This window comes from Perognathus longimembris, chromosome 20, assembly GCF_023159225.1.
Source record: "Perognathus longimembris pacificus isolate PPM17 chromosome 20, ASM2315922v1, whole genome shotgun sequence".
NCBI classification, from domain to species: domain Eukaryota; kingdom Metazoa; phylum Chordata; class Mammalia; order Rodentia; family Heteromyidae; genus Perognathus; species Perognathus longimembris.
In genome coordinates, this window is record NC_063180.1 from 16,267,059 (window position 1) to 16,290,399 (window position 23,341).

At 59.0% G+C, this 23,341-nt stretch overlaps 2 protein-coding genes across 6 annotated transcripts; both read left to right on the top strand.

Moving 5' to 3' along the window:
• Nucleotides 1-2,583: 2,583 nt before the first annotated feature.
• Nucleotides 2,584-9,551, top strand: Scn1b (sodium voltage-gated channel beta subunit 1). Of its 3 annotated transcripts, XR_007208358.1 has the most exons (7): nt 2,584-2,738; nt 4,029-4,195; nt 6,059-6,299; nt 7,962-8,103; nt 8,710-8,781; nt 8,878-8,926; nt 9,400-9,551. XR_007208358.1 is itself a non-coding variant. In XM_048329787.1 (6 exons), exons 1-5 carry the CDS (start codon nt 2,699-2,701, stop codon nt 8,774-8,776), a joined length of 657 nt encoding a protein of 218 aa, XP_048185744.1. In that variant the 5' UTR covers nt 2,584-2,698; the 3' UTR covers nt 8,777-8,781; nt 8,878-9,551. The 3 variants fall into 3 exon arrangements, 2 of the variants coding, with proteins under 2 accessions (XP_048185744.1, XP_048185745.1); XM_048329787.1 differs by having other exon boundaries at nt 8,878-9,551; XM_048329788.1 differs by lacking the exon at nt 8,878-8,926.
• Nucleotides 9,552-11,237: 1,686 nt separating this feature from the next.
• Nucleotides 11,238-21,797, top strand: Hpn (hepsin). Of its 3 annotated transcripts, none has more exons than XM_048329779.1 (14): nt 11,238-11,380; nt 11,889-11,958; nt 14,870-14,971; nt 15,158-15,196; nt 17,859-17,988; nt 18,086-18,208; nt 18,314-18,354; nt 19,414-19,579; nt 19,660-19,850; nt 20,410-20,505; nt 20,914-21,056; nt 21,145-21,309; nt 21,664-21,743; nt 21,774-21,797. In XM_048329779.1, exons 2-13 carry the CDS (start codon nt 11,928-11,930, stop codon nt 21,700-21,702), a joined length of 1,266 nt encoding a protein of 421 aa, XP_048185736.1. In that variant the 5' UTR covers nt 11,238-11,380; nt 11,889-11,927; the 3' UTR covers nt 21,703-21,743; nt 21,774-21,797. The 3 variants fall into 3 exon arrangements, with proteins under 3 accessions (XP_048185736.1, XP_048185738.1, XP_048185737.1); XM_048329781.1 differs by having other exon boundaries at nt 17,864-17,988; XM_048329780.1 differs by lacking the exons at nt 14,870-14,971; nt 15,158-15,196.
• Nucleotides 21,798-23,341: the final 1,544 nt, after the last annotated feature.

A 23,341-nucleotide genomic window follows, 5' to 3' on the forward strand; every position in this document is an offset into this window, starting at 1 on the left:
AAAGAAAAAGAAAAAGAAAACTGCAATTGTGGAAATTCAAGGCTTGAATAATTCAAGGCCTGTGTGAATAAATGTGGCACCTGATAATAGGCCCAGAACAGACTCACAAAAAGTTAAGCTTATCTTAGAGAAATTGAGAGGGAAAAAAAAGAAACTTACACATCATGACTTCCCAGTAGCTTCAGTACTAAGAATATGTTACTTCTGCCACACACTGATACACACGCCTGCAATCCCAGCTGCTCAGGAGGCTGAGATCTGAGGATCAAGGTTCAAAGCCAGCTTGGGCAGGGAAGTCCATGAGAGACGTATGGCTTTTTAGCTGGTTCATTGGAGATAAAGAGTTTCACAGACTTGCCTGCCCCAGCTTGGCTTTGAACCACAATCCTCAGGTCTCAGCCTCCTGAGTAGCTGGGGTTACAGGTGTGCACTATGGCACCCATCTTGTAAGAAAGGCTTGGAGGCAGAGCACTGGAGAGGACTGGACGGAAGCAAGAGGAGCTCTGGTGATGGCGGGGGGTGGGGGGGGCGGGGGGCGGGGCGGGAGGTAGAGCCAGCTTTCTACCCCCTGTGTGCCTCAGTTGCCCATGCCAGTGAACTGGGGACAGTGATCAATGCCCCCCACACACACCCCAGAAGAGAAGATGAACCAGCACCATGTCAGTAGCTTGGTGAACTCCAGCCCAGAGGGCTATTAGGAAGTGGATCTCCCCCCCACCCCCAGGCTATCCAAGCTGTTCCTCCACCTACCATCCCCCACCCCACCCTAAAGAAAGGTCTGGTTCATGCTCAGGGTTGTTTTTCACAGCTCAGGAGGTGCTGGATTAAGTGCCTGAGCTAGAAGGGTGTCTGGTGTCCCTGGCACCGGGCCCCCTGCCTGCCCCGGGGGCCTGCCATCCCTCCCCCTCCCCCACATGCTGGGTCCATTGCCCTTGGCCAGGCTGGGCCAGGAGAATTCTGGGAAGGTAACGCATCCAGCCCTGGCTAGCTGAGAGTCTCACTTCCCCCACCGTGTACTTGCCAACTGCGTCCTGCCAGGAGGACAGCTACCCCCGTCAGCACTGGGCTGGACGTCCACATCCACGCCAAGCCGGCTGCCTGGCCCTGCGGAAGGGACGGCCTTCCCCACACTCAGTTTCTGGGTTCAGAAAATGAAAGATGGGGCTGGGGGCTGGTGGCTCCCACCTGTCATCCTAACTACTCAGGAGGCTGAGATCTGAGGATCTGTGGTTCAAAGCCAGCCCAGGCAGGAAAGTCCGTGAGCCTCTTATCTCCAGTGAACCACCAGAAAACCAGAAGTGGAGCTGTGGCTCAAAGTAGTAGAGGACTCACCTTGAGCAAAAGAGCTCAGGGACAGCGCCCAGGGCCCTGAGTTCAAGCCCCATAACTGACACAGAAAGAGAAGATGGAAGACTGGGAACATAGAAGTGGGGTTGAGGGAGCCAGGGGGCCTCAATCAAGTTCAGGGCGCTGGGAGCCTCACCCCTCAGCAGTCTGGCAATACCCCGGGCTGCAGGGCAGGCAGCAAAGCCAGTAGAAGAACATAAGTTAGGAGTGGAGGTGCAGGCTGTAATCCCAGCACCAGAAGCTCCTGGGCTTTGTGGACCAAGGCAGGAAGAGGAAGAGTTCCAGGCCGGCTGGGCCTACAGAGGGAAGGAGGGAAAGAAGGAAGGAAAGAGGAGTGAGCGAGAAGGACACCCTCTACCCTGAATGACAATGGGGATCTTGGTTCCTAGAGCTCTGAGAGGTGACAGGGGGACCCAGGGGCAGCCCAAGCTCAGGCAGGTTGTGCAAAGGCCCAGCAGCAGGCGAGCGCTTCTGCGCTGGGGGGCAGGAGGCCTCCTTCTCACCTTGGGAATGGGGGCACCTCCGAGGTCCACAGTGACCTCTGGGGCGTGTGGGGGTGACCCGGATAGTTTTTCCTGCTGTGTAGTATGTAGGCTCCGGGACCAGGGATGGGGATGGGGAGTCAGGGCAGGCCCAGGGATGGGGGTGGGGAGCGCGGGGAGGCCGGCAGGGCACACAGCCCCGGAGGGCCGCCCCCCCCACCCCCCGCAGCTGGGCCTCCATCATTTTGTTTTTGGGGTCCCCCCACCCCTCTTAGATGGGTTCGATGTCAGGGGTGGGGCGGGCGGGGTGGGAGCAGGGACCCCTCCAGCCCCCCCTACAGGGAAGGGGACCTCCGCTCGCTCACGCGCGCGCGCGCCCACGGAGCCCGGTGCTCCACGGGCGGCGGGCGGGCGGCGCCTCCCGGGCCGCTGCGGCAAAGGCGGGGCGGCCGCGCCCTCCCCCGCGGTGACTCACCCGCCCGCCGCCCCGCGGGACGCCGCACTGCGCCGCCGCCGCCGGCCCCGGATCCCCGCACCGGCCCCGCACCCGCGCCCCCCCCCCCCCGCGGCCCCGGCCCCCGCCGCGCACCGCACCGCACCGCACCGCACCCGCGCCGCCGTCGGCCGCGCGCCCGACCCAGCCCGGCCGCCATGCCCCGGGCCCGGGCCCCGGGGCTCAGTCCCCGGCGGTAACCGGAGCGGAGGGGGGGCGGCCCCCGTCCTCCCCCCGTCCTCCCCCGTCCCCGTCCCCGTCCCCTCCCCATCCTTCCCCCCCCGTCCCCGTCCCCCCCCTTGCCGGTCCCAGAGCCGCAGCTGCTGCGCGGCGGCCGCGTCCTCCTGCGGGTCCCGCGCCCGTCCGCACCGCGGCCATGGGGGCGCTGCTGGCCTGGGTGGTCGGCGCCGCGCTAGGTGAGGGGCCGGGGCCGGGGGGGGGGGAGGGAGGCCGGGGGGACCGGACGGGGGGGGGGGGAACGGGGGCGGGCTGGGGGGGATGGGACTCGCACTCGGGACCTCGGGCGGCCGCGTCCCCGGCGCCCTCACCCCGGCGCCGGACCCGGACCCGGACCCCGGCCGAGTCTGACTCTGAAGTTCGGGGCGCGGGGAGGGGAAGTGGGGGCGCGGGGAGAGGGCGGCTGGAAGGCTGCGGGCCCGAACCCCCATCGCGGCCCAGAGGTGACTGCGGGGGAGGGGGAGGGGGGGGGGAAAGGGAGGGGGAGGGAGGGAGGACCGGGCCAGCGCCCCCCGAGTTCTCCTCAGGGAGATTGGGGTGCAGAGCCTGAGAGCGAGGCCGACAGACAGAGGCACACAGAGAGACGGAGACCCTGGGAGACGGGAGCGGAGTTGCCGAGGGAAAGTTGGGAGGGGGGGAGATGGAGCGGGGAGGTGAGGGAGGAGGAGGATGGGCAGGTCGAGGCCCAGGCAAAGAAGGCCCCAGGGGGAAGCCACAGCCCCGGCCTGCGGGTCAGCCTAGCCCGGATCTCCAGCGACCACCACAAAGCCAGGCGTGGAGCTGCGGCTCAAGCGGTAGAGCACCAGCCTTGAGGGGAAAAGTTCAGGGGCATCGCCCAGGCCTCGTCTCCATACTAGCAAGTAAATAAATAAGAGTCAATAAAATCGGAGAGACATTGCCAAGGGGATGGTGGGGGGGGGGAGAGAAAGAGAGGGAGACTGAGAAACTCCCCATCAGGGGACTCTGAGCCAGGAAAGACCCCCCCAAACAGAAATATGTGGGTGTACTTCAAGGAGGTGGGGGGGGGGAGCTGAACCTGGAACATTAGGGATCCGATTGGGATGGCAGTTTGGAGACCAGGGAAGAGGGGAGGGTCTGGAGCTGGAGCCCCAGGATTAGCCCCTTGGTAGGGAAGGGCACATGAAGATGGCAGAGAAGGGGGGGGGGAGGGAGGGAACCAAAGAACTGGGAGGGGAAGTGGCAAGGCAGGAAGAGAGCTTTTGTTTATTTTTGTATGTGTGCCAGTCATGGGGCTTAAGTTGCGGGCTTTTTGTTGGCTTTTTCTGCTCCAGCATGGTGCTCTACCACTTGAGCCACAGCTCCGCTTCTGGCTTTTTGCTGGTTCATGGGTGCTAAGAGGCTCCTGGCCTTTCCTACCGGGGTTGGCTGTGAGCGGCAGTCCTCTGGTCTTAGCCTCTGGAGTAGCTAGGCTGGCAGGCGTGAGCTGACCCGAACCCTTGTGACTGCAGTGGTCTCGGCCTGGGGCGGCTGCGTGGAGGTGGACTCGGAGACGGAGGCCGTGTACGGCATGACCTTCAAAATCCTGTGCATCTCCTGCAAGCGGCGCAGCGAGACCACCGCCGAGACCTTCACCGAGTGGACCTTCCGCCAGAAGGGCACAGAAGACTTCGTCAAGGTGTGGCTGGGGCCTGGCCCCCACAGGCTGGGCGTGTGTGAGGACCTCCAGCTTAGGAAGATGGTTGCTTCTTTGTTTGCTCCAGTCTTAGGTCTTGAACTCAGGGCCTGGGCACTGTCCCTGAGCTTTTTTCATCCAAGGCTGGTGTTCTACCACTTGAGCCTGAGCTCCACTTCTGGCGTTTTGCTGGTTCATTAGCAATCCATCTCCCTTGAGTTTCCTGTCCAGGCTGGATTTGAACTGCAGTCCTCAGATCTCTGCCTCCTGAGTAGCTGGGATTACAACAAGCATGAGCCACTGGTGCCCAGTGTTGCTTTAATAACATAAAATAATAAGGATCAAGGCCTGGGATGTGGGTCAGTGGCAAAGTGCTTGCCTAGCAAGTGCAACATCCTGGGTTCATTGGATTCCCAGTACAAAAAAGAAGAATCATCTCTGCTGAGTGACCTTGGTTCCGATTCTGACCCGCTAGTGGCCTTGGGCAGTTCACAAAGTCTCAGCCTCAGTTTCCTCTTCTGTAATGGTGGGGTGGCAGTGGTCTCTGAATATTTCAGTGTATGACATCTGGCTGGCTGGAAAGAAATGTCACTGGAACTGTTTGGCACCAGTAAAACCATCTTTGGCAGCACTGGTGGCTCACACCTGCCATCCTAGTGACTAAGGAGGCTGAGATGTGAGGATGGCAGTTCAAAGCCAGCCCAGGCAGGAAGTCTGTAAGACCCTTATTTCCAGTGAACCACCAGAAGATCAGAAGTGGCGCTGTGGCTCAAGTAGTGCATTGGCCTTGAGCAAAAGAAGCTCAGGGACAGAGCCCAAGCCCTGAATTCAAGCCCCAGGATGACATAAAAATGAAATAATTCTTACATTGTCATCATAGAACAAAAGTAAAACTTTTCTTACATCTTCTGCACAATGTGTATATTTTATTTTTATTTACTTATTTATTTATTTATTTTTGCCAGTTCTGGGGCTTGAACTCAGGGCCTAAGCACTGTCCCAGAGCTTCTTTTTGTTCAAGGCTAGCACTCTACCACTTGAGCCACAGCGCCACTTCCAGCTTTTTCTATATATGTGGTGCTGAGAAATTGAATCCAGGGCTTCATGCATGCTAGGCAAGCATTCTACCACTAAGCCACATTCCCAGTCCATTATTTTTATTTCTTAATGTGTGTTGATTCCTGGTCTTGAACTTAGGGCCTCCTGCTCTCACTGAGCTTTTTCTCTGGCTCATGGCTAGTGCTATACCACTTGAGCCATGCCTCCAGCCCGGCGTTTTGAGGCTTTATTGGAGATGGAGTCTCATGGATTTTTTTTTTTTTTTTTTTGCTCATGTTGGCTTAGAACTGGAATCCTCCAGATTTCAGCTTTCTGAGTAGCTCGGATTACAGGCGTGAGCTGCAGGTGGCCTGGCTTGTGGTTTTTTTTTTTTTTTTTTTTTTTGCCAGTCCTGGGCCTTGGACTCCGGGCCTGAGCACTGTCCCTGGCTTCTTCCCGCTCAAGGCTAGCACTCCGCCACTTGAGCCACAGCGCCGCTTCTGGCCGTTTTCTGTATATGTGGTGCTGGGGAATCGAACCTAGGGCCTCGTGTATCCAAGGCAGGCACTCTTGCCACTAGGCTATATCCCCAGCCCCCTGGCTTGTGTTTTTGAATTGCATTGTGGCAGTACCAGTCTAGCAGCTGGGGCTGGGGAGAGAAAGAGTCAAAGGGGTTTGAGTGTGGGTAGCTGTGTCCTGGACCTAGGGTATAAACGTGTGTGCCGTGAGTCAGATCAGGGGACAAGATGGGGGGGGGGGGTCAGGGAATGGGTGGGAAAGACAGCCACAGGCAGTGTCCCCCTCCTCTCTTCCCCTCGGGCACCCCAGATCCTGCGCTATGAGAACGAGGTGTTTCAGCTGGAGGACGATGAGCGGTTTGAGGGCCGGGTAGTGTGGAACGGCAGCCGGGGCACCAAGGACCTGCAGGACCTCTCCATCTTCATCACCAACGTCACCTACAACCACTCCGGTGACTATGAGTGTCATGTCTACCGCCTGCTCTTCTTCGACAACTACGAGCACAACACCACCGTGGTCAAGAAGATCCATCTGGAGGTGGTGGATAAAGGTGTGGCTGGCTCTGCCTCCCGCATGCGTGCCTGCGCGCGTGTAGAGAGGCAGAGGGCGGGCTGGGGAGAGAAGATCGGAAGAGGTCGAGGGGGGAGCCTGGGGGTGAGGGTTTGGGTGGCTGAGCTGCGGTTGCAGGACTGCGTGGCTTTCTGCCAGTGCTTGCTGTCTCTGAGCACTGCCCAGGCCGTCCTCGGCAATGCTTGAGGAGGAAGCACAGGGCTGGGTACCAGCTGCTGTCAACTTGCCGTTTGAGAGTCATATGGGGTCTCTGGGGTGCAGCTTTTTTTCTTTATTGTCGTGAGTCTTGAACTCAGGGCCTGGGCACTTGTCCCTGAGCTTTCGCCCCCAAAGCCACAGCTCTACTTCTGGTTTTCTGGTGGTTCACTGGAGATAAGAGGCTCTTGGACTTTCCTGCTGGCTTTGAACTGTGGTCTTCCGCCCTCAGCCTCCTGAATAGCTAGGATGACAGGCGTGAACCACCAGCGCCCAACAGTGTGCAGTGGTTTTGAACCTTCCCGGCCGTTTTCCTGGCGTATTTTTATTTATTATTTATTTATTTATTTATTTATTTATTTATTTTTGTGCTGGTTCTGGGGCTTGAACTTGAGCCACAGCTCTACTTCCAGCTTTTTGCTGGCCCATTGGAGATAAATCTTACGGACTTTCCTGCCCGGGCTGGCTTTGAACTGGGGTGCTCAGGTCTGAGCTTCCTGACTTGCTGGGATGACAGGCATGAGCCACCGGCGCCCATCTTCTGACGGGCAGACATTGGAATTTTCCAGGGCCCATTGGCTCAGAGACTCAGGGAACCGTTTCCAGGCTCAGAGCCAACGAAGAGTCCTGGCAGAGTCCCTGGGGCCAGCAGCCCGTACAGCCGGCATCCGGGCACCTGCGCTGCCCCGCCTTCCTGCCGGCCTGGGGGGAGGGGGCTGCCCCTCCCCCCAACCCCCTCCCCTCCCCATGTTTCCCGCTCTGTGTTGGTGCTAATGCTGGGGCTTGAACCCAAGGCCTAGGCGCTCTTCCTGAGCCTTTGCTCTCAAAGCAAGCGTTCTGCCACTTGAGCCGCAGCCATACTTCTGGCCTTTTTGTGTGGTTCACTGGAGATAAGAGTTTCACAGACTTTCCTACCTACGCTGGCTTTGAACCGCAATCCTGAGAGCTCATCCTCCTGAGTGTAGCTGGGTTAACAGGCGCGAGCCACCAGTGCCCAGCTTTATCCTGAGGGTTCATAAAGCGGATTTAATTCTCACCATACTTGGATGAGAAACTATTGGGGTTATACACATTTTTATTTTTATTTTTTGAGAGTTGGCAAAGCAGAGGCGCAAAGAGGTTGTGTCACCTGCCCAGCATCACACAGCTGGCAGACTGCCCCCGAAAGTCACACAGATACTTCCTGGAGTCACACGGGGAGACAGGCTGAGGTCACACCGCCCCCCCCCCCCCACTCCCAGGCTAATGGAGGCTGGTTGTCAATCATCCTGATCACCATGGTAACGGGGCAGTAGGCAGGATGATTTAATGTGCCTGCGAGGCCCAGAGACATCAAGTGGCTGGTCCAAGCTCGCCCAGCGTGCACGCTGAACATTAGGTTTGTTGGTGGTGTGTCCTTGAGTTTGGGCCTCTCTCCCTCCTCTGCCCCCCACCTCCCGCGCCCCAGCCAACAGAGACATGGCGTCCATTGTGTCTGAGATCATGATGTACGTGCTCATCGTGGTCCTTACCATCTGGCTCGTGGCTGAGATGGTGTACTGCTACAAGAAGATCGCAGCGGCCACGGAGGCCGCGGCCCAGGAGAACGCGTGAGTCAGGGGTGTGGAGCAGGGGTGCGTGAGCCGGGTGGGGAAGGGATGGGGAGGCAGGAGGCCGGCTGGCCGCCCACCCGGGCACCAGACATGCAGCTGGCTGCAGTTGAGGAGGCAGAGAGTCCCGGAAGGAGAGGTGGAGTCCCATACCCACCGTCCCAAGGTGGCCGGAGGGTCTGCTGTGTGTGGTCCTCCCAGCCCCCCTTCCCCTTGATGACTTATTTATTTTTGTGCCAGTCTTGGGACTTGAACTCAGGACCTTGGTGCTATCTCTGAGGTGGTTTTGCTCAAGGCTGGCGCTTTACTGCGTTGAGCCACAGTGCCCCTTGTGCAGCTTTCTGGTGGCTCATTGGAGATGAGAGTCTCAGGGACTTGCCTGCCTGGGGCTCGCTTTAAACCATGATCCTCACATCTCAGCCTCCTGAAGAGCTTGGGTGGCAGGCGTGAGTCGCTGGCCCAGTTCCCAAGCCCAGCATTGCATTCGGGGTTCCTCGGGGTCCTCCCCTCCCCCCCCATCCCCCCACCCCCCCGCAGCAGCCTCCCCCATTTCGGAGCCTGGGTTATGAATGTGCTGTGATTTGGGTCTTTTTCTCTTCCTCCCAGCTCGGAATACTTAGCCATCACTTCGGAGAGCAAAGAGAACTGTACTGTTGTCCAGGTTGCTCAGTAGCCCTGGTGAGTCAGGCAGGCGGGCGTGGGGCTGAGTGCGTGGGGCGTCTGGGAAGGGGCATCCGGTCCCCTAATTCCCCCTCATCTCTCCCTTTCCCTTAGGGCCTGGGCTGCCACCTCAAGGAGGAGCCAGCCCTAATGCCAACATGGGGTACAGCCTGCCCCCCACATACACAATGGAGGGGGGTTGGCCTCCCCTGGGCCTCCATGAGCCTCAGAAATCTGCCAAGGAGCCTCCAGGGTGGGAGGGCAGGGGACCCCTCACCCAGCCTTCTTCCTCCTGCCCCGTCGCCCTCCCGCCCCCCACCCCTGCCGCTGTGCATGATGGGTAAAGCAATACTGGCCACATCCCCAGCCCCTGCTTCTGCTGCCCGTGGGGGAAAGGGCAGCGGGGCGGTGTGTATGGGGGGGCCAATGGCTCCGCACCCCTCTTCTTGCTAATTTGCACACTTTGGCCGCTCCAGACACGCACTGCTGGGCCAGCCCCTTCTTGTCCCTGCTCCCCGGCCCTGCCCAGCAAGGGGATTGGCATGGGCCAGGACTAGGACAGAAGGTTCTGGGCCTTTCCTCCTCCCTCCCATTCCTTGGACCCCTATCATCATCTCCTTCTCCCGCTTCCTCCAGCTGGACCTGGGGTCCCCCTTCCTGTGATGCGTTCCTGCCTTGGCGCCCCCACCATCCCGCCCTCTCACCAGCCTTGGTCTGAGCCCACCAAGGGGCCGCGTCTCTCTTTACAGAAGTAGTTTTGTTCTGGAAATAAAGATTCTTGGACTTGATTTGTGCCTCTCTCTCTCTCTCTCCTCTCTCTCTCCTCTCTCTCTCTCTCCTTCTCTCTCTCTCCTCTCTCTCTCTCTCCTCTCTCTCTCTCTCTCTCTCTCTCTCTCTCTCTCTCTCTCTCTCTCCCTCGCTCTCATCCTATGTCCTTAAAAATCTCAGCTTTATTTTTTGTGTGCAAGAACTAGGGCTTGAATTCACAGCCTGGACGCTGTCCCTGAGCTTTCTCTGCTCAAGGCTGGCGCCCTGCCACTTGAGCCACAGCGCCACTTCTGCGTTTGGTTGGTTCATTGGAGATGAGAGACTTTTCTACCCAGGCTGGCTTTGAACCGTGATCCTTAGAACGCAGCCTCCTGAGACCTTGATAAGCAGTGTGCGTCAGGAGGCACAGTGGGGGGGGGGGGGTGTCCCAGAGGTGGCTCTGAAGCCCGGGGGTGCCATGGGGGACGAGGCAGTTGACGAGGTACAGGAGTTCTGTGGGGGTCTCCAGAGGAAAGACGGGAGGGAGAGAAAGGAGATGGAGGAAAAAGAGAGAGCCGTTAAGGCCAAGGGTTGCTGGTGTGTTGGCTCACACCTGTAATTCCGGCTACTTGGGAGATTGAGATCTGAGAAGTTCACTTGAAGCCAGCCTGGGTAGAAGGGTCCGTGAGACTCTTCAGTGAATCTTCAAAAAGCCAGAAGTGGAACCATGGTTCAAGTGGTAGAGCACCATCTTTGAGCAAAAAAGCTGAGGGACAAGTCCCAGTCCCCCCTCCCCGCTATACACACACATAGAAAGGCCCCAGCCAGCTGAACACTAGAGTGTGACTGCAGGAGCCTGGCCTGCCTGCAGTATGTGTGTTGGGGGTGGGGGGTGTCAGCCATGGAGGGCTCTTGGCCCTGTGTGTGTGTGTGTGTGTGTGTGTGTGTGTGTGTGTGTTCAGCCGTGGATGACTCTTGGCCCTCGGTGTGTGTGCATGTGTGTGTGTTCAGCTGTGGACGGCTCTTGGCCCACGGTGTGTGTGTGTGTGTGTGTGTGTGTGTGTGTGTGTGCGTGTGTGTGTTGGGGTCAGCCGTGGACGGCTCTTGGCCCGCTGACTGGGCAGTGTACTGCCATCTGCCTCAGTCCCTTCCGGCCACTTGACTTGGCCTGGCCCTGGGCGCTCTCTGTCACCTTTTCCGGGCCAAGTCCTCCCCCTCCCTCCCCCAGTGGAGGACCTTCTGGGCCCCAGAGGTCAGTGCGAGGAGAGCAGAGCGGGCTGACCTGGTCAGCCCCGTGACTTTTAGGAAGGGGCTGGGGGTGGGGCGGGGCTGGGCACAGGGGAAGGACGGGGTGATCCACAAGGGGAGGCCGTTGGGAATGCACAGGCCAGGGGCTAGGCCTGATTACAGAAGCAGTGGGGGAAGGAGGGCGGGGAGCATGTGCTTCTAGAACTTACCTCTCTGACTCTTGCCGCTTTGGGGGAAGCCCCTCACCCCAGCTCATTCTCAGGCACACCTGAACCCCTGTGCAAGCCTGAGGACTGGGCCTGCCCGTCCAGCTCCTCCCACCACTACCACCCCCCCCCCCCCGGGTTTTTTGTTCTTGTAAGCCCGCCCCCGTGCCAGGTGGCCGCTGCGGTCACCAATCCCGGGGCCAGCCCCTCCCGCCCCTTCCCCGCCCCCTCCTCCTCAGGTGAGGCCCTGGGCCTAGCAGGCCCTGTGCTCGCCCGGCCCTGTGCTGCCAACGCTCGCCCACCGTCCCGGCCTTCGCCTCCCCGGCCCCCACGCACGCCTTCTGTGGGGGCCACCATGTTCCTGCCCAGGCCTGGAGACTAATCTCCACCTCGCACTGTCTCCGGTGGAGCCCAGGGTAAGGCCCAGAGCCCCCCTCCAAGCTCCCCAGACCCCTCCTAGCCGACCCCATCTCCACCTCCTGCCCCCCCCCCCCAATCATGGGCTCTGATGGCCTCTAGCCCCTGCCCCCACCAGTTGCTAGCTGTCACTGAGCGTGAGACCCCTCCCCTCCTGCTGCTCCCCCCACCACTCCCCGCTTCACTCCAGGGGAGCTGGGTCCCCCTCAAGCCCACCCTTCACTGGGGTCCAGGAATCCAGGTATTCAGCCCCCTTCCCTTCCTCCCCCCAGGTTTAGCTTGGGTTCCTGAGCTCGAAAAGGTCTGTCACCCCAGCGCCTGCTCGCTGGTCCCACCTTTGAACCTGCCCCCAAGCTGTGGCCATGACCCAGGCCTGTCCTGGCTACAACCTAAATAGAGGGACGCCTGGAATTGGGGGGGGGTACACCCAGACAGGCTGGGCCAGTCTCCCCCAGGCTTGTCTCCCCTCCCAACCACCCTCCCCCCGTCCCTTTCATCTCCCCACAGGGCCCACCCCGGCCCAGGAGGCCAGCCCGGGAATCATTAATGAAAGTCCGGGACATGGCGGAAAAGGAGGGTGAGTGTCCCCTACCTGTTTCTGAACCCCAACCTTGGCTCGACATTGGCACCCTCCCCCGGTGTTGTGTCTGTCCTCAGCCCCTCCACTCCCAAGGGCTCTCCCCTCCCCATTTCCCAGACTCCCCTTCCTACCCTCATCCCCACCCCCCATCTGAAGTCTCCTGTACCTAATTAACTATTAACCAAACTTTCTCTATGTGTGGCTTGCCTCTGCTAGCCCAGTGTGACCTTCCTGGCACCTTGCCTCAGTTTCCCCCAGTTGGACTTGGGATGGAGGTGGTGGGGTGGCAGACGGGGGTGGTGGTGGTGGTGGACGTTGTTGCCATTGCCAGGGGTGGAGGACAGCCATTCTAGAGCAAAACACAGTTTCCATTTGGGTCTGGTGCTGCTCTTTGCTGTGTGGTTTTGTGCAGGTAGCTTTGCGTCTCTGGTCCAGTGAGGATGAGACTGGGGGGAGAATGGAGGGGCTCAGGCACCCGCACAGGGCTCAGAATGGATGACAGGAGTCATGATTCAGAGTTGTCATGCAGGGTTTGGTAGATTTGGGGGTCCTAAAAGCTCAGGAACCCACCCCCTCCATTCTAGACACCATCAGGCCATCAGAGCGGCCTGCGGCCAAGGTCTCAGGCCCCTGTGTGGGCTGCAGAGGATCTTCCTCCTGAAGAAGATTGGGCCAGCTGGAGGGAGCCTCGAACTCAGGGCTTGGGAGCCATCCCTTAGGTTTTTCCACTCAAATCTGGCGCCTTGCCCCTTGAACCACAGCTCTACTTTGAGTTTTTTGCTGATTCAATGGATATAAAGAGTTTCCAGGATTTTTTCTTTTCTCTTCCCTGGGCTGGCTTTGAACCACAGTCCTCAGATCTCAGCCTCCTGAGCAGCTAGGATTGCAGGTGTGAGCCCCGGGGCTGGCTGGTGTGAGGATTTAAACGTGGCTGCAATGATTAGCACAGATCTCCGGCCTCCTCCTGAGGGTCTCCATCTTGGCCCTGGTTGCTGCAGAGACCCCCTCCCCAGATCATGGAGCTGTGGTCCGGCATGCTGCCAGCCTCGCTGTCTGAGCAGGCGGGCGACAGAGGCTGGAATCCTGGGGACTGTTTTCCTGGACCCAGTGGTAGGCATTGTTGGCTGCACCTCTCTGGGTCTCCTTTCTTTTTTTGTGTGTATGTATCAGTACTGGGTCTTGAACTCAGGGCCTGGGCCATGTCCCTTAGCTTTTTCCATAGTGCCTTAACACTAAGCTGCTTAACCGGAGATAAGAGTCTCATGGTCTTTCTTGCCGTGGGCTTGCCTCGAACCATGACCCTCAAATCTCAGCCTCCTGAGTAGCCGGGATTACAGGCATGAGCCACCAGCTTTGAGTTTGTGGATCTTACTGCAGTGGAAATTCAACCAAGTTTCCCCCAAAGCTTCTGGGACTTGGGGTCGGAAGAGAGAGCGGAGTCCCAACTCCAAGAGCAGGCGGGAAGGAGGTCGGGTGTGCCAGGCAGCCCAAGAGCAGGGTGAGTGCCACGTGCCCCGGTGCTGGTGTGTCTGGAGGGCCCTGGTTGTGTCTGGAGGTGACATTGGGGAGACCCTGGCTTGCTGCACAGGAAGGTTGGAGGGTTCGAGGTATAGCAGCGTCTTTCCACCAGATGGCACTGGTGATGTGTCTTTCTAGTTGTTGCTTTATTTATTTTATCATTTTTTTTGGGGGGGGGTGGTGGTGAGGGCAGTACCAGAATTTGTACTCAGGTCTCTTGCCCTCTTTTCTTTTTGTTTTTTGGTTCAAGGCTGGCGCTTTACTACTTGAGCCACAGCTCCACCTCCAGCTTTTTACTAATTAATGGGAGAGAAGAGTCTCAGACTTTTCTGCCCAGGCTGGCTTTGAACCTCAATCCTCAGATCTCAGCCACCACCTGGGTAGCTGGGATTACAGGCGTGAACCACTGGTGCCTGGCTCTCTAACTGGTTATTTTACAAGTTCCATGGTTTGGGTTTCTCTGCAGAAGCTCTATTAAATGTCTGCTAGTGACCCACATTGCTATTTGGGGATTTGAGGAAGCAAGTTCAAATCTTAGATCTCTAAAAGCCATTTTGGTCTGAGGACAACAAAGGTACTGGGGCACCATGGAAGATTCTGGTAAAGAAGGGACAAAGGTCGGACATGACAGGCAGATTACCAGGCTTCTGCGTCTTGGGGCACTGAGGGAGAGGCTCCCCAGTGGTTAGATAGGGCTGGTCGGACCATAGGACTGCCAAACTCTCCGAGTCAGGGCCGCGGAGACAGGCCTGTGCGTGGGAGATTTGGGAAAGCGTGGAGTCGTGAGATCTGACCGTCGTGTGCGGGACGGGAGACTCTCAGATAAGATGCTCACTGAAACTCAGAGGAAGCCTGTTGTTGGTGGCTCCGCCTGTCATCCTAGCTCCTCAGGAGGCTGAGATCGGAGGATCAAAGTCAGCCAGGCAGGAGCTCAGGGCCGGGGGCTGGGAGCCGTCCTCCAGTTTTGCTCTCTCAAGGCTGGCACTTTACCACATGAGCCCCAGCTCCCCTTCTGGCTTTTGGCAGGTTAATCGAAGGAAAGAGTCTCTTTGACTTCTCTGCTCCGGCTGGCTTTGAATTGTGAGCCACCCGCATCTGGCTGACTCGCCCGACGGAACTGTCCTTTTCTTTTGAACTCAGGTCCTTGCACCTGCTTGGGCCTGCTTGCTTGGCTGGCGCTCTGCCCCACGAGCCAGGCCTCCAGCTCAGCTTTTTCATTCTTCTTCTTTTTTTTTTTTTTTTTTTTACTGGTTCTTTTGGAAATGGCGTCTCCTGTGCTTCTCCTGCTGGGGCCGACTTTGGACTTGAGTCCTCTCTGGACCTCGGCCTCTGGGTGGCACAGGTGCCGGAGCCCGGGGGCGGCGGCTGCACAGCCTGGTGTCTGTTGCAGGTGGTCGGAGGGTGCACTGTTGCTCGGGACCCAAGGTGGCTGCGCTGGCGCTGGGGACGCTGCTGCTCCTCACAGCCATCGGGGCGGCAGCCTGGGCTGTTGGTGAGGATACCATTCGCCTCTGCCCTTCTCCCCCCACTCCCCCACCCCGCTCCCGTCCCCCCCCCCCAATCCTGGGGGTCCCCACCCACCTCCCCTGCTGGGCCTCTCCTCGGCTAGGCCTCCCTCCCCCCCCCTCGCCCGCCCCCCCGCCCCCCAGGCCCATCCTCACCTCCACCTTCTCCACAGTGACCCTGCTCAGCACTGATCAGCAGCCCCTGTACCCAGGTGAGGACACGGGGCTGGAGGCGGGCGTGTGCACGTGTGTGTGCACGTGTGTGTGCGCGCGCGTGTGTGCGTGAGAGAATTTTCATCGTTTTGTTGGTGTTCCTGAAGGCAGGTGCTCTGTCGCTTGAGCCAGGCACACAGTACCCTTTTGCGTTGGTTGTTTTTATCTATCTATCTGCTCTCCTAGTTCTCATTTATCTGTCATCAATCACTTACCTACTTATTTATATTTATTCATTTATTTTTCTATCATATATTTACTTATTTACTTGTGTACATAGATATGTATATATATAAATATACACATATACATATACATACATATATATTTGTTTGGTTGGGTTTTGCGCTGGTTTTGAGGCTTGAACTCAGGGCCTGGTCTCCCCCATAGCTTTTGCGCTCAAGGCTAGCACTCTACCACTTGAGCCACAACTCCAGTTGCAGCTTTTCGGTGGTTCATTTGAGATAAGATTCTCACGGACTTTCCTGCCTGGTTCACAGATCGGTTTTGTCCCTTTTTTTGCTTAATTAGGTATCTGTACGGTGTCATCCACATGCGATCCTGTAGTGCTTAGCCCACACCTGCTAGGCAGGCAGCTTTCCACCGTGGAGCCATGCCCCTGGTCCTAATCCCACGATACTTTCCCCCACGCCTGTGAGTGTGGACTTTTAGTCTCTTCATTACAAATGGGGCAGGGGGCCCAGTGCCAGTGGCTCAACCTGTAACCATAGCTGGTCAGGAGGCTGAGGCCTGAGGATCGCGGTTCAAAGCCAGCCAGGCCAGGAACGTCCATGAGACTCTTCGCTCCAATTAAATGCCAGGAAAGCTAGAAGTGGAGCTGAGGTTCACTTGGGTGAAAAGGCTGAGTTCCAGCCCCAGGACCGGCACACAATAAAAACGGAAGCCGCACCCCCCCTCTCCCTGGCCCTCCCTTGATTTTCTGGGGTTTTCACAGCTCTAAGAATATCTCCCGATCTGGTAAGCACACCAGGTGATCTAGAGCAGACTTCCTACCTCGCTTAAAATAATACAGACAAGAAGAAAGAACTGAAAAGTGAGACGCAGTGGCATGAAACATGATTTTTAAAAATAACTGGAGGAGAGCCAAGAATGGGGTGTACTCCCTAGGAGGCTGGCGCCCAAGCTTGGGAGTTAGAGGCAGCCGGGGGTACGGAGGAAGCCCTGCTTGAAAGAAGAAAGAAAAAAAGACCCTGGTGGTTTGAGGCCAACCATGAAGAGGTTATGCTCCAGAGACCATATCTCAAAACCAAGGCTGCAGCTGCCCCTGTGCCCTGGGGCTGGAGACCAGTTCTAAGAGCTCAACCCTGCTCCTCCCCTCCGCTCCTCCTCCTCCTTCCTCCTCCTCCGTCCTCCCCTCCCTCCTCCCTCCCGCCTTCCCTCCCTCCCTCTTTCTCTTTCCCCTCCCTTCCCCCCCACTTCCTTCCCTCCTTCCTCCCTTCCTCTCCCTCTCTCCCTCCCTCTCTCCCTCCCTCCCTCCCTCCCTCCCTCCCTCCCTCCCTCCCTCCCTTCCCTCCCTCCCCTCCCCTCTCCTCCCCTGGCTCTGCTGCTTGCTATTATCCCTCCAATCAGGAAATGTCTGTGTTTGGGCCCCTGTCTCCCCACTTCCCTCTGTCAGCTGCCTCGGTGGGGGTGAGCAGGACCGGGTTTTCTGACTTGTCCCTCCTCTGTCCCCTGCTCTCCCACCTTCCCGTGGGGATCTGAGGCTCAGCCCCAGCAGCGGTTTGGGTTTGTTCCTTCTTGTGCCTTGGTCACTGCCCAGAATAGAGCCTGGATCACAGGCACTGGTGGATGTGTGAAGAGAGGCGCGGGGTGTGTGTGTGTGTGTGTGTGTGTGTGTGTGTGTGTGTGTGTGTGAGACGTGGGGGATGGACTGACTGAGGGGCCGGCCAGCCTGGCCACTGGCTGCCCCAAGAGCTCCCGGACTCCTCCCTTGGTCCTTGGCTTTCTTCTTCTTCCTCTTCCTCCTCCTTCCCCTTTGGCTTCTTTTTCTTCCTCCTCCTCCTCTGTCTCCTCTGTCTTCTTCTGCTTTTTCCACCCCTCCCACCCACACCCAACCATACAGTTATTTATTTATTTACACATTTGGATGGTCAACAGTCTTCAGGCTGCAAAAGAAAAAGGGAAGCTGGGCATTCCCAGCTACTCCAGAGTCTGAGATCTGAGGAGCAAGATTTGAAGCCAGCCGGGGCAGGAGCGTCCATGAGACTCTTTCCTCCAGTGAACCCACAAAACTGTGGGAAGGGAGCTGTGGCTCAAGGGGGAGAGCACCAAGCCTTGAGAGAGCTAAAGGACAGTGCCCAGGCCCTGAGGTCAGGCCCTAAGACACAGACACATGCACGCACACCTACACACGCGTGCACACGTATGCACGCGCATGCGCGCACACACACAAACAAAGGGAAAAACATAGAAGTGAACTGGATCACAAGGGCCTTACTAACACGTGGGACTCAGAGCACCCTTCCTCAAGCTGGGCGGCTTCCGGAAGCTTGAGAACCGTGTTGGAAATCTGGAACTTTCTTCCATGCCAGAGCATGGATATTCCCAGGGTTCCTCCGGGCCCCCAGCCAGTGGGGAACGAGGCGCCGGGTCTGGGGAGACTCCAGGCCTGGGCCCCAGCGCCCCCTTTCTGCCCTGTAGTGCAGGTCAGCCCGGTGGACGCGCGCGTCACGGTGTTTGACAGGATGGAGGGGACGTGGCGGCTGCTCTGCTCCTCCCGCTCCAACGCCAGGGTGGCGGGCCTCAGCTGCGAGGAGATGGGCTTCCTCAGGTACCGCACCCCGGGAGGACTGGGAGGGTTTTTTTTTTGGGGGGGGGGGGGCGGGGTTGGATCCTGATGGAGTTTTGCGGATCCCGGCCTTGCCCAGGTCTCTGGCCCACTCTGAGCTGGACGTGAGGACTGCAGGTGCCAATGGCACGTGGGGCTTCTTCTGCGTGGACGAGGGCCGGCTGCCCCACGCCCAGAGCCTGCTGGACATCATCTCTGTGTGGTGAGCCGGTGGCGGGGGGCACGGGGGGCCCCGCCCCTCGCCGTCCAGCGTGCCTTCATTGCCGTCTGTTCTGTCCCTCCCTGCCGCCGCCCCTGCCCCCCGCAGCGACTGTCCCAGAGGCCGCTTCCTGTCCACTGTCTGCCAAGGTGAGCCCGGGCCCCGCCACTGTGCCCACGGACTTGGGGTCCCCGCAACAGAGCCGAGGCCCTGGGGTCCCCCAAGGAGGGGGCTGTGCGTGTCGCTGGGGGCTCACGCCTGTCACCCCAGCTACTCAGGAGGCTGAGCTCTGAGGATCGCTGTTCCAAGCCAGCCCCCCAGGAAAGTTCCCGAGACTCTTATGTCCAATTGACCGCCAGAAAACTGGAAGTGGCGCTGTGGCTCAAGTGCTACAGCACCAGCCTGGAACAGAAAAAGTTCAGGGACAGCGCTCAGGCCCTGAGTTCAAGCCCCACAACCGACAACAAAAAACATAGGGCTGCCTCATCCTGAGACCCCCCCACAGCAAGGCTGTATTGGGCCCCCTGTGTCCCCTCAGTCAGCTCAGGGTGGGGTCTGGGTCCCCCCAGTCTGTCAGGGTGGGGCCTGGGTCCCCTCAGTCTGTCAGGGTGGGGTCTGTGTCCCCTCAGTCTGTCAGATTGGGGTCTATGTCCCCCCAGTCTGTCAGGGTGGGGCCTGGGTCCCCTCAGTCAGCTCAGGGTGGGTCCTGGGTCCCCCCAGTCTGTCAAGGTGGGGTCTGGGTCCCCTCAGTTTGCCCAGGGTGGGGCCTGGGTTCCCCAAGTCTGTCAGGGTGGGGTCTGGGTCCCCTCAGTTAGCTCAGGGTGGGGTCTGGGTCCCCCCAGTCTGTCAGGGTGGGGCCTGGGTCCCCTCAGTCTGTCAGGGTGGGGTCTGTGTCCCCTCAGTCTGTCAGATTGGGGTCTATGTCCCCCCAGTCTGTCAGGGTGGGGCCTGGGTCCCCTCAGTCAGCTCAGGGTGGGTCCTGGGTCCCCCCAGTCTGTCAAGGTGGGGTCTGGGTCCCCTCAGTTTGCCCAGGGTGGGGCCTGGGTTCCCCAAGTCTGTCAGGGTGGGGTCTGGGTCCCCTCAGTTAGCTCAGGGTGGGGTCTGGGTCCCCTTAGTCTGTCAGGGTGGGGTCTGTGGTATCAGGTCCCCTGGGGCCAGACCCCGGCCTCGGCCTCCCCACCCCGGCTAAGCACACCCCTCTGGCGCAGACTGTGGCCGCAGGAAGCTGCCTGTGGATCGCATCGTGGGCGGGCAGGACAGCAGCCTGGGCCGGTGGCCGTGGCAGGTCAGCCTGCGTTACGACGGGACGCACCTGTGTGGGGGGTCCCTGCTGTCTGGAGACTGGGTGCTGACCGCTGCCCACTGCTTCCCAGAGTGAGTGCCCGGGCCGCGCCCCCTGGGGGGGCAGGGCTGTGCCCAGGCAGCCACCAGCTGTCCCTCCTGTTGCCCGGCAGGCGGAACCGGGTCCTGGCTCGGTGGAAAGTGTTTGCGGGAGCCGTGGCCCAGGCGTCCACCCATGGTGTGCACCTGGGGGTGCAGGCCATCATCTACCATGGCGGCTACCTCCCCTTCCGAGACCCCAACAGCGGCGAGAACAGCAACGACATTGCCCTCGTCCACCTCTCCGGCGTCCTGCCCCTCACGGGTGAGCTGGGGAGTCACGCTTCTGTTGGGGGGAGGGGGCTCCGAGACAGGACAGAAAGGAGGCACCGGGCGCCGGGGGCTCACGCCTGCGATCCTAGCTACTCGGAAGGCTGAGATCTGAGGATCGCGGTTCAAAGCCAGCCTGGGCAGGAAAGTGTGTGAGACTCTTATCTCCAGTGAACCACCAAATAGCCAGAAAGAGCTGGGGCTCAAGGGGTAGAGCGCTAGCCTGGAGCACAAAAGCTGGGGGACAGCGCCCAGTCACCGAACTCAAGCCCCAGGACCCACATGCACACACACACACACACACACATGCACACGCACACACACACACACACACACACACAGGCAGATTCTTTGCTCAGAACCAGGAAGGTGTTACCCATATGTTCCAATGAAGTGACTCACTAATACAGGGTTTGTCTCCAACTTCCCGGCTGCTCGTTCTCCTGCCTCAGTTTCCATGTCTGGGAGGGAGGGCGGATTGGAGGGTGTGTGGACAGGTTTCTCCTGGGCGTGGTGGTCAGCGCAGGGCTGGACCCGCATGGTCTCTCTCACAGAATTCATCCAGCCCGTGTGTCTCCCCGCGGCCGGCCAGGCCCTGGTGGACGGCAAGATCTGCACAGTGACCGGCTGGGGAAACACGCAGTTCTACGGTGAGTCCACCCCGGCTGGCGAGGGCAGGACGCGGGAAGGAAGGAGGGAGGGAGGACGGGGAGCCGGCAGCCCTTCAGGAGGCGGAGATCCGAGGTTTGAAACCAGCCCAGGCTGAGAATCTTAGTTCAAAGCCAGCATGGGCAAGAAAGTCTGCGAGACTCTTATCTCCAAGTAACCATTAAAAGAAAGAAAGAAAGAGAAAGGCTGGAAGTGGGGCTGTGGCCCAAGCGGTAGAGCGCCAGTCCTGAGAAAGCTCAGGACGCGCCCTGAGCGCCAGCCCTGGGGTCAGTGAAAGGAGAGAGAGAGGGAGGGAGGGAGGGCGGGCAAGAAGAACAGGCACTGCAGTGGGCTGGCAGCTCTGGGGGCTCCCCGGCTCCCCGGCTCCGTCCAGCCTCGCCTCCCCGCAGGCCAGCAGGCCCGGGTGCTGCAGGAGGCCCGGGTTCCCATCATCAGCAACGATGTCTGCAACGGCCCCGACTTCTACGGAAACCAAATCAAGCCCAAGATGTTCTGTGCTGGCTACCCCGAGGGGGGCGTGGACGCCTGCCAGGTGAGGGGGGCCGCGAGCCGGGGAGGGGGGGTACCCGGTCTCGGGGTGGAGGGAGCCCCCACCCCAGCCGCGCTCCCGCTCCCCGCAGGGGGACAGCGGCGGGCCGTTCGTGTGTGAGGACAGCATCTCTCGAACCCCACGCTGGCGCCTGTGCGGCATCGTGAGCTGGGGCACCGGCTGCGCCCTCGCCCAAAAGCCAGGGGTCTACACCAAAGTCATCGACTTCCGAGAGTGGATCTTCCAGGCCATCAAGGTGAGTCAGGCCGCGTGGGAGCCAGCGCGTGGCAGTCCTGGGATTCGAACTCAGGACCCGGGCACTGCCCCTGAGCTCTCTCACTCAAGGCTGGCGCTCTACCACTTGAGTCACAGCTCCCCTCTGGCTTTTGGCTGGTTTCTTGGTCCTCAGATCTCAGCCTACTAAGTCGCTACCATGACAGGGTGAGCCACTGGCCCTGTGAGAATGCGTGTGGGTCTCACAAGGAGGCGGAGATTCCGGGGAGACCCCATCACTGCCTCGGAGGGGCCAGGGAGTCCAGACGGGGCTCTGGCGGTGGAGCTTGGGGAGGGGGCGCCCAGCTGGCCACAGCTTGCAGCCGTCTCTCCCCAGACTCACTCCGGAGCCAGTGGCATGGTGACTCAGTTCTGACCCGCGGCGTCTCTGTGCTGCCCGTGCTTCCGGCACCCGTGCCGGCCCACGCCTGGCTGCCCCCGGCCACACGCGATCAGAGCCACGCGGGGCCCTGGATGGCCCGTGTTTCTTCTCAAGCCCAGTGGACGGACCCAAGGACCCCCGTGAGCTCCTGTGTGCCACGGTGGCGGCCCGCCGTGCCCTGGGCCCGCCCAGCCACGCCTCCCGCACCACGTGTAAATATTATTCTGCCTTCCGGGGGACCCTTGTTGAGGGGACCCTGGTGACAGGATGCTGTTTAAATAATAAAGACAGTTTTGATTAATGTGGCCTTCGCATTCACAGATGTAAGCAGCTGCAGCGTGGAAACCGGGGAGAGGGAAGAGGAGACTTGGGGGACTGGCATGAATCAGGCAGCACACGTGATCCCCCAATTCCTGTTCACTTGAGAAAAACACTTCTTAGCTGGTTGATCCAATGGAAACACCTGGATCCAGCTTCAGGTGCTGCTGGATCCAACTGCTCAGTGATCTTTTTTGTTGTGGTTGGAGATGGGGCTTGAACTCAAAGCCTGAGCGCTGTCCCTGAGCTTTATCGCTCAAGGCCAGCACTCTCCTGAGAGCCACAGCACCACTTCCAGGGGCTAATTGGAGATAAGAGTCTCACTGACTTTCCTGCCCAGGCTGACTACGAACCTCCATCCTCCGATCTCAGCCTCCTGAGTAGCTGGGATGACAGGGCGTGAGCCACCACCATCCGGCTGATCCATTTCGTTTCGGAGCAGCTTCCCCCACCAAAACTGAAACAGATCCTTCCCCCCATACACACACTTCCATGTAAATTCCAAGGCTTATAGGCCAGGGGGGTAAAAATATCCAAGGAGCCCCGCTCTCGTTGGATCATATGATGAGCCCTCATTGGACAGAGGAGTCATGTGATCCTCTCATCAAATCTCGGTCACCCGGGTTTATAGGTGAGGGGAGCAGAGCTAGAGACTCATGTAGCCTGAAGCTAGGAGGTTGTCCAAAGGAAAACTTAGGTCTAGAAAAGGGAGATATTTCTGGGAGCCCCTTCTGCCCTTTGCTCCCTCTGGGCTTGGGGTGGGGTCTCAGCTTTTCTTGAGGAGAAGCCTCCCACCCACTTCCCTGCCTTTTCTGAAACATTCACTAAGCATCTATCTATCTATCGGTCTATCTATCTATCATCTATCTATCTTTGGTGCCAGCCCTGGGACTTGAACTGTGGACCTTGGTGCTGTCCCTGAGGTTTGTGTGTGTGTGTGTGTGTGTGTGTGTGTGTGTGTGTGTGTGTGTTTGCCAGTCCTGGGGCTTGAGCCTGGGCACTGTTCCTGGCTTCCTTTGCTCAAGGCTAGCATTCTACCACTTGAGCCACAGCGCCACTCCTGGCTTTTTCTATATATATATGGTGCTGAGGAATTGATCCCAGGGCTTCATTCATGCTAGGCAAGCACTCTACCACTAAGCCATATTCCCAGCCCCTGTCCCTGAGTTTTTTGGCTCAAGGCTAGTTAGTGCTCTACCACTTGAGTCACAGCTCCACTTCCAGCTTTTTGCTAGTTCACTGGAGTTGAGTTTCCTGGACTTCCCTGCCCAGACTGGCTTTGAACCTGGTTCCTCAGATCTCAGCCTCCTGAAGT